Source organism: Prunus persica, chromosome G8, assembly GCF_000346465.2.
Source record: "Prunus persica cultivar Lovell chromosome G8, Prunus_persica_NCBIv2, whole genome shotgun sequence".
NCBI classification, from domain to species: domain Eukaryota; kingdom Viridiplantae; phylum Streptophyta; class Magnoliopsida; order Rosales; family Rosaceae; genus Prunus; species Prunus persica.
In genome coordinates, this window is record NC_034016.1 from 13,125,101 (window position 1) to 13,135,595 (window position 10,495).

Below are 10,495 nucleotides of genomic sequence, written 5' to 3' on the forward strand. Positions count from 1 at the left end.
TATAGGTGAATTGATAGCATCACGTAGCGATATGTTCATACCGAAAAATTTGTCCTCCTTTAGGTCGATGTTATTAAGTACCCATAAGCAGATTTGTAAGTTTGGTGTAAACTTGTTTGTTCCTCCTGGGTGTTTTTTTTCTTATCAGTGGGCGTTTCCATACGTGGGGTTTAGAAAAGTTTCAAATTTATTGGTTTCAGCAAATGACCCAAATGGCCTCATCTGCGTTGAAGTTGATAATGGAGGACTCTGTGCTTCGGGCCTTATTTGTCTTTCTGTGGTAAATTAGTGGGCTGTACAAGTTAGTATAATGTAACCAAATTTCAGCTTCATCATAAGCAAGGCTGACGCTGTGCATTTGGAATGGAAAATAGTGAGAAGTGGGATCGCCAAGTCATGACAATAAAAAATCCATACATAAAGAGTTGAGTCTTTTTTAAAACATCACGCATTTGTTCATGTCTTTCATGTTTGTGTTTTGGATAGCATTGGTTGTTTCAGTGTTATTTGTGTACACTTTTATAGTGTTTATTACTTTTTAATAAAGCATCTCTTCCAACAAACAAAAAAAATGTCGACGTCCAAAATAATAACTATGAAAACGTCTAGGACAATTGGTGGTAAAAACCATTTTTTTTAAATGAATTTAATAGTTTTTTTTTTTATAAAGATCTTTTCTATTGAGAGAGGCAATAATATACCAAACTCACACACACTACACAGATGCTATGACTCGAATCCATGACCTTTCATGGGGGAGCAATTGCTCCAAATCACTACACTAGTGGGTCCTTTACTGAATTTTAGAGTTTTAAAAGCTCATAATTGATCAACTAATTATTCACCTAGTTATATCTTTCTTCTCAATATTGAAAGAGGTCGCAAGTTCAAGTCATCCCCCTTCATTCTTTAAAAAAAAAAAAACTTATGATTGACATGATTTGGGCCTTGATCATATCTTCGGAGTTGGCCTGGTCCTACTTGACCTAATTTAGTCTGGCCCATTAACATTGGCATTTGGTCCTACTCGACTACACTTTTTTTTTTTTTAGTACAAGCGATTGGGGATAGGACTTTTCACAAATATTTATTTGGGCTCAGAATATTCGTTTAAATCTCTATCCAACCAACTGAGCTATACCCCACTGACGACCTTATGTTTTTATGATCTGAAGTGCTGCTATTCCCACCACCAGTCTTATTTCTTCTCTCTTATTTTAATGAAATTTTTGATAACAAGTTTAACCTTTTGTAAAGTAGCATATGAGGACTCAGAGCCATTGATCTGCTTTACTTTCTTTCTTGAATCCCAAAGATCTTGAGCCATTTCCATATTGGTAGAAGAAAAAAAAAATAGATATGGACCTAAACCTATTAGGATTTATTAAGAATAGCCAAATTAGATATGGCAGTCACTTTGACCCAAGTTGTGTTACTTTTGCTTCTTCTTTTTTCGTATCAATCAGTTTCTGGACAATGACAAATTGAACAAAACTTTCTATATAATCTCCTCTTCTGCACATTAAGACCCAACTTCTAACGAACAGAAAAAAAAAAAAAAAAAAAAAAAAAAAAAAAAAACCTTTGAAATAAAAATGAAGTTTTGTGATCAAAATCCCAAAAATTAAAACTTAATATATAAAATGGATAATTTGACAATTAAGAAAATGGACGAGCTGGTAAGATGAAAATTTATGTGGGAGAATATTTGAAGTGTGGTTTCGTTGAATATATGCATTAAGGGTAGCTTGGAAATAAATGTAGGTAAGAAATTAATATTATTCTTTTTTAAGGTGGATTAAAAAATAATAAGGGGTGAGAATAGCTCTTTATTGTTTAAATTGTTAATAGTACCTACCCGTGTAAGTGAGTTTTCCTCATTTTCTTTCTTAATTTTTGCCAAAAAATATAAATAAAAGTCATGCCCATACGTATAAATATTCTTTACAACTTTATCTATATATAAAAAACGAAATGCAGAGAATGATGAAACATTCAAAATATCAGAAAATATCCTTAGTTAATGCAAACATTAAGAACTAAACTTATTAATTAAATGATAATAATATGGTAAATTTACATTTTTATAAAAAATTAAAATTAAAAAAAAAATAATGGATCCTATTTTTATGGAACACTTTTTAATTCTAATAAAAATTTAAATTTTTTTTAAAAAAAAGCCTTTCGCAAGCGCGGATGAGCGTGCAAAGATGCTAGTATATATATATATATATATATATATATATATCTATGTATATAAAGCAAAAGGCAGAAAATGGTGAAACATTCAAAATACCATAAAATGTCATTGGTTAATGCAAACATTAAGAATTAAAATTATTAATTAAATGAGGATAGTATAGTAAATTCACACTTTTCATATTTAAAAAAAATTTAAAAAAAAAAGAAAAATCAAATAATGGATCCAATTTTTATGGAACACAACTACCCAATATTTTTTTAATTCTAAAATAAATTTAAATTTAAAAATTTAAAAAAAAAAAAAAAGCCTCTTGCAGGCGCGGAAACACGTGTGGAGAGGCTAGTATTTATATATATAAAGCAAAAGGCAGAGAATGATGAAACATTCAAAATACTAGAAAATGTCATTGGTTAATGCAAACATTAAGAATTCAAATTATTAATTAAATGAGGATAATATGGTAAATTCACACTTTTTCATATTTAAAAAAATTAAAAGAAAAAGAAAAAGCAGATAATGGATCCTATTTTTATGGAACACAACTACCCATTATCTTTTTTAATTCTAAAATAAATTTATTTATTTTTAAAAAAAGCCCCTTGCAAGCACGGAAGCGCGTAATATATATTTATAGAGAATAGGCCTTTACATTTAGAATACAAATGTTTTGTTGACTGAAATGGTCCCTGAACTTATGCTCAAATTTTATTTTGATCCTCTAACTAATTATTTTGACTAAAATGGTCCTTCAACTCTCTCTTTTGTGGCAAATTAGTCCCACCATTAATGTTGTCATCAATATAAAGGCTAAAAGCATCAATTTTGACTAAGATATTAATTAAGTAATGATTTTTCGATCGAATGGTCATAAACTTATGCCTGAGTTCCATTTTGATCCTCCACAAAAAAAACATAGTCACTAGAGGGTTGGGATGGGAAGGAGTTTGCTAGAAGTGACAGCACCGATGACGGAGTTCATCGAAGCAACATCACTGCCAAGTACAGGAGTGTTGATGGAGATGGGGAATTGGTAAGTTGGGAGGCAATAGAGGGAGAGAGATTTTTTTTTTTTTTTTTTTATTTGTTTATTTTAAATCAATTGAAGGACTAAATAGAACTCATCCATAAGTTCAGGGATGATTTCGGTCAAAAAATCATTACTTAATAGTCAAAATTGATGGTTTTACCCTTCAAATTGATGACAACATTGATAGAATTTGACGGTAGAAATAATTTGACATGAAAGAGAGAGTTGGAGGACCATTTCGGTAAAAAATTTAGTTGAATGATTAAAATGAAACTCGAGTATAAATTCAAAGACCATTTCAATCAGTATTCTATTTTCATTGAGTTTATATAGATGAGCAAGGATGGTAACATGTGGGTAGGTCATTGATGGTGGGAAATTTGACATGTCGGAAATTCCTAATGAAAAAAGAAGCAAATAGTCACTTTCAGTTCTTGTAGTTTGCTGAATTTTTCACTTTAGCTCATATGATTTTAATTATAGCGATTTGATTCATGTAGTTTGATATCCTTCACACTTTAACGTGATAAATCGCTAAAATAAAAACTATAAGGAATAAGGACTAAAGTAGTAAAATCGGCAAACTACATAGACAAAAATCACTTTTGTCCAAAGAAAAGAAAAGGACAAAAGCTGGTGGACGGCATTGCTTTCAAAGCATGAGTGCGTGGCTGCAGCATCAACTATGGAGGAGACGTGTCTAAAGATCGGAAGCATTTCCATCGACTGAAGTGCACTGCGGCTTAGACTTTAGTTTTTTGAGGGCCGGCATCAGTGCCTGAAGGGTCAAGTTACGCACACTTGGGGAACATTATGTGCCATTTTTTATGGCCTTTGATGCAATAAAACAAAACAATGACGTTTTACCCTCTGGGGCGACTTTTGGAGACACTAAAAAATATTCTAAAAGGAATCAAAATCATGAAAAAATAAAGTCTCAGTTTCTAGCCGCGATTATTGGGTTTCTCAGTTTCAATAATTCTTTTGTTTAGCTTTTTTTTTTTTGCTTATTCACAAAAGCAATTGCATTATTGAAGAGTTGAAATTGAGCAGAAGCTGAGATGTTGTTTTCTGTGCATAATGAACGTGCAGCTAGCTAGAAGATGTATACGCCATCCTTGCTACGTCACTCATGGGTTGTTAATTTCATTATTAAAGACTTTGATAGAATCTTTTACTAAAGAAAATGTTTTTTGTAAATATAAACGATAGTCTAAATTATAAATGGGAGAGGGAGTTTCTCACGCACACTTTATTAAGGTGTTATGTGAGTTTGAATCCGAGACCATGGGTCTACAAGTTAAGACTATTTTTCACTGAATTATACCTTGTTGGCCTAAAAAAAATATTTTGTATTAAAAATAGTTTGACAAATTACTAACTATTTATTAATTTAGTGATATTTCTCTTTCGTATGGTCCGACAACATCAACAAAATAATTTGTTTAATTTCATTTGGATGACGCATGACGTTTTTTCCTTTACCGAAATTTCCTGCTGCGGAGTCTTTTATGAAAAAAAAATGAACGAGGCCACTTTTTGCATTCTGCAAGTTGCTATTTGTACTCGTCTCTTTGGTGGAATGAAGTCTTTTATTTTGATTATTAAAATATATATATATAAAAAGAGAGATCCCATATTATCAACAAATACACTTTTAAGTGTCAAATATCTTTATTATTATTTGCAATTGTAATATTAAACCAACTACTCTCATCCAAACAATTGTCATTTTGACCATGGGAGATTTGACATCTTCTAATATTGAGAAGACAAAGAGTTATGGTAACTCGTATCATGTTCAAACAAAAAATAGTATGTGAGGTGTATTAAGAAAAACAAGGAAGAATTCATGAAAAAAAAAAGTACTAGACTCATAGGATTGAATAATTTAATGGTGACCAAAATAATCATCCTTTGAGTTATTGAAATCGACAAGAACAATCCACCTTACGAACGGATTAAAATACCAATTTAGTATTCAATATCCAATTTTTCATTACAAAATGCCCTAAAATCAAAATTTTATATATTTATTTATTACAAAGATAAAATATTTAAACATTTAAAAACGAGCCAGATAATGCACCCACAACAAATCTATACCACCATAAAGAGCCTAATCAGAACTAATTACACAACTAACACAAGTTATATCGTCATCACATCTATATATGAGTTAAGTAAAGACAACTCCCACTAGATTGGATAATCAATTAATTTAATAAGGTGGTAGGTGACATAGCAAGCATGGCCACTTTGGTCACCCTCATCCAAATATCTTGATTATTATTTACAATTGTAATATTAAACCAACTACTCTCATCCAAATAATGGCCACTTTGGTAACTCTCATTATGTTTCTTTTTTTCTTTTAATGATAAATGGAGAAATTCGAATTTGAAACCTCTTCTATAAAAAAACTCATTAAATAAAGAGTTATAGAATTAGCACAGTTTTAGCCCAATTATTAGAGCATTTCTACACATTTGTCATGACAAAAGACAAATGAAGTAATAGTTGTTACTATCCAAATGAATAGTGTATGCTAGGGAGGGGGGTCAGTCACAATATTTCCTCCCCTCTCCTTCACCATCTTCTTTCCTCCCCTTCCTCACTCTTTTCCTCTTGCCTTCCTTTTGGTTTTTTGATTGAGCTTGTGGTCATTCTAACCCCTTCGAGGGTTTGGTTGTTCTCTCCGCTTTGTGTTGGCCCCTTGTTTTGCAGATTTATATTGGTGTAGTTTGGGTTAATTTTGCACATATGTGGGTTTCGTCTTTTTTTTTTCTTTTTTTTTTTGGTGTAGGTTCTTGTGTGGTTGTGGTTTTCCTCTCAACCTGGGCTTCGACGGTAGTGTTCTTGTTTTCGTGGTTGCTACGATGGCGACTCTACTTTCTGTCATTTTGGTTGGTTTTGCAGTTTTCTTGGGTTGTAATAATTACATCAATTCTTTGTGAGTTGGGTGTTTTATTTGTATTCAAGTCTCTACTTGTATTTTTATTTAAAAGGTGTAGTTATGTTAGTATTTTTTGGCACTATGGTCTATATCTGATTTGTTCATGCTTGCAGTTTTCATTCTGAACTTTCCTTGGCTTTATGCCACTATTTGTGGAGATATACCTTGTGGTATATTTTTCTGTATTTGAATTAACCTTGTGTGGTTATTGTGCTTCCACATTTATATCAACTCTTTTTGGTGAGTTTATACCCTTGTAACTGATGATCATGGTGCTCAAATTATGAATACAATTATCGCTTACTCTAAATATATATAGATATTTATGTGTGTGTGAGGTCTATCTATAAAAATAAAATTAAAAAAAAAAAAAGGACACGTGATTGAATAATTCAATGGTTACAAACAGAATCATCGTTTGAATTATTGAAATCGACAAAGAACACCCCACCTTAAAAAATGATTGAAATTCCATTTTAGTATTCAATACCAATTTTTCATCATTAAATCAAAACTCTTTTTTTTTTTAACAACATATTTATAAAGATATTTTGACAACGGGCCCGATAAGCACTTTCAACAAAATTACACCATTACAGTAAGGCTCTTCATAATTAGGTATCAAATAAATCACAAATATAATCATCTGCATTCATATCAGTCAAACCCAAAAATTCCCCCAATCATGTGGATACATTTGCCCCTAAATTAAAGGTTAATTGGTTAATCAGTTAACTTCATTAGCTGGTTAGTGACGCAGCAAAAATATAAACAATGTACACATTTCTGTTGGGATCCACCAGCATGTAATGGGCTTAATTAATAACATGCTACGAAATTTTATTTGAGGGATACCCTTTAGGGTACTCTATGAAATTTTTGTCAACGATCTAAATCATTCATTTTTCACATCTTCATTCAGAGATTATTCTTGCAAAAAATCATGCAAATTGAAAATCACTAATGCATCTAATTGAGACCAACAAAATCAAGAAACATGGTGCTTCAAAAAAGTACTTAAATTTCAAAATTTTAATTGAGCGGTCAAATGAAATCGGACTCAAGTATTGTTTATAGAGATGATCTTTGAATGAATATCTACAAAATAGATAGTTTGGATTAGTGAAATACAATGTTGAGTGGGCCCTATAAGGGTGTTCCTCAAATAAACTTATTTCAGGGATCCCTCAATAGAAGCTCTCTGATATGTATAAGTTCACGAGATGAGTTACATCGATTGCATTTCTATATAGCCAATTTGCGGGGTGACGTGTGGGATTTTTAATTGTCCAATTAGTTTGCAATTATTTTATGGTATATTCACATTAATCTGATTCCTTATTTTTTATGTGTTTACTAACGCATAGATATTAAAATTATTCCAAACACATAAGAAATCAATATGTGAGTTCCACATTAACCAAAAATTAGATGGGGAATGCTAGCAACATTCTCTCTATCCTTCTCTTTTGGACCTTTTCCTTTTTCCTCATGACATGTGTCATTTTCCTTTTCCTTAAAATAATACCAATAATGTGTCATACGAACTAGTTTATACTTTCTAAATTTATCCTTATTAAATGTATTGAGAATTTTGTTTTTGACAACTCTCTTACCACTTTGTTAAAAAATTCAACAAAAAACGTCAGTTTTTTTTTTTTTTTCCAATGGGAACGTGACGTCTTGTTTTTAAACACAAGTAGTTAAATGCTAAGATAAGGAAAAGAAAACATAACAGTAGAAGAAAAATATGTATAATACCAAACAGTGGAAGATAAACATTACCAATATCCATTGACAAATAAAATTTGATTTTAAAAATAGAAAATGATAGAATAGTTTATTAGCAACAATAGATTCACGGTAATTAAAAAACGTCTGTTTAAAAAAAAAATTGCATGTTAGCAACGTTTGTTTTCTTTGGGGGAAAAAAAAAAGAGCAAACATTTTATATTTAAAAAAATTACGTTTTTTCTTATTTAATTTTTTAACAAGGTGGAAACAAAGATGTAAAAAGGTTAGCTTGTTGTAAAAAAAAAAATGTCAATACATTTAATAAGGGTAAATTCGGAAAACAAAAATTAGTTTGCGTGATATATTAATGACATTGTTTTAAGTGTAAGGAAAATAACACATGTTATGAGGAAAAGAAAGAATTTCCAAAAAAGAAAGTTGTTAGCATTCCCTAAGGGAGTAGCTGATCTCATACATATTCTTTCTTTCCCCAATTCCTAAAGCCAAATAATGCAAATGAATTTGTGGGGTACCGGCCAATCTGTGGGGTACCGGCCCTTGTGAGAGTCTTGAGCTGCTGTCCAAATCTTGTGGCATTACATGAAATGTTATTAACCCTACAATTTTGAGATTTACAAATCCTCTCATGGCATACATCAATAATTAAGAATTTAATGAGCCAGGAATATGCACAAAAGCCTTAAAGAAGACTATAAGCTACAAATTTTATGTAGTATTTTATAATTTCTCCACGCAAAGAGAAGTTAGTGCATGATAAGTATAAGATCATCAATTCAATGTACAATAATGTCTGAAGGTGTGATAGCAATTGTCTATTCTAATTTTTGGTCCAGCAACCTTCCTAGTTCCTACCATTCTGGATCTTGTGGTCCCTCGGCCAATTGTCTTATTCTACTAATTAGTCGTGTCGTCAAGTCTTTTACTAATCTTCAGCTAACAATGGCATGTTTGGAAGTGCTTCTGTAAAGAGCATTTCTAGTTATAAGTGCTTTTACTGGAAGCATTTTTAAATTTTTCTATTTAAGTATATTGTGAGGCATGCATGTGAGGTGTAGTCTTTTATTAATCTATTTAAGTGTGATTAGTTGACATTCATTAATCAGTTATTAAAATCAACCACCGCGCGGATTAGGGAAAACGTCAAGTCTTGCATGGTTGCATTATATTTACAGTCCTTTCAGATAAGAACGATTATCTATTAAATTAATACTAATCAAAGCTCTCAGTGCTTATAAAAGCCCCTGCACACCCTCACTAAGAACCACAGAGAAAAGCCTGAAGCAGAGAAAAAGATGGCATCTAGATTCATAATCTTCTGTCTTCTGTTCTTTGTGGTAATTATTTCTTTCATCATACAGTAGTTAACTATTTTCATCTTTTTGCTCGCAGTACACTAACAGTAAACTTACTAACTGTGCACAAGAAATGACACACTAAAAGAAATTCAGTTATTATTTGCTCTAATATTTGTGGTAACAACTATTTACTTAATTAGAGCTTCTGTGTTACTTTGTTTTTTCTTTTGTAATTAAGTGAGGAGGGAATATTCGATCTTTTGACATTTTAAAATTTTGAAAAAAGAAATGACACTATACCTATAACTATTTTGTGCGTGAGTAATGCTACTGAGATTACATTATTGAATTATATTATGTGTCACCTTTCTAATCGAGATACAACCCTCACTAATAAGTCCTAGCTCTATTAGATACGTGATATACAATTGTATTGTACAATAATATGGTCTCTTTACTATTTTCCTTTGTGCATATCACATGATTAGATGATTATTGTATGCCCTGGTTACTAAAGTTAGATGTTATTGAATTTAGTGCCTAATCACCAATTGTTTAACTTTAATAATTTTTTCCAAATAAATGGAGAGGGGATTTCGAACTTGTGACCTCTTTTAATATTAGAAAGAGAAATACCACTAGACTATAAGCTAGTTGGTGTTCAATTTTACAACAGTATGCATGTTTTGATTCATTACTTATTTTGAATTACGATCACAGGTTTTAAACATTATTATAAAAAAATATTGCTATATAGCTTGCATAAGATTAATCATCCTTGCTAGTGGGATATAACTCAGTTGGTTGAGCTCTTCCACCTCTACCCGTGTGGAGGTTCGAAAACCCCCAAAACACCCAATGAATATTTGTGTAAACCCCCCTCCCCCTATCCCTTGTACTAAAAAAAACAAATTATTCATCCTTCATTTTAATTCAAATCCAACATAAAATGAAAGAAACTAGTTTTAGAAATTTCTGTAATGACTATGATTTTTTCATTAAATCCTTGATATATTATTTAGAAATTCTGAAGAATACACTATTTTATTTTGTTTTTCTTGTTGTGACATGAACTGGTTTATTTTAATCAAGCTATGTACTCTCTTGTTAATTTGATAGGATCCATGTACTTCTTTATTAGGATGTATTGATCTAGAAAATTGCTACAGTTTTCTTGAACTTCTTGATTATATAACTAAAAATACATGTAATTTAAATTAGAAATACGATTAGTAGTTCTAGATTAAGAGCAATATACT

The 10,495-nt window shown here is 31.1% G+C and overlaps 1 protein-coding gene across 1 annotated transcript in view; it reads left to right on the forward strand.

Annotated features, from left to right (window-relative positions):
- LOC18767850 overlaps positions 9,162–10,495 on the forward strand; it is a 3,968-nt gene continuing 2,634 nt past the window's right edge. Inside the window, exon 1 of the mRNA XM_020570625.1 lies at positions 9,162–9,275. Coding sequence (XP_020426214.1) covers positions 9,234–9,275 — 42 coding nt within the window. The 5' untranslated portion in view covers positions 9,162–9,233. The remainder of the gene's footprint in view (positions 9,276–10,495) is intronic.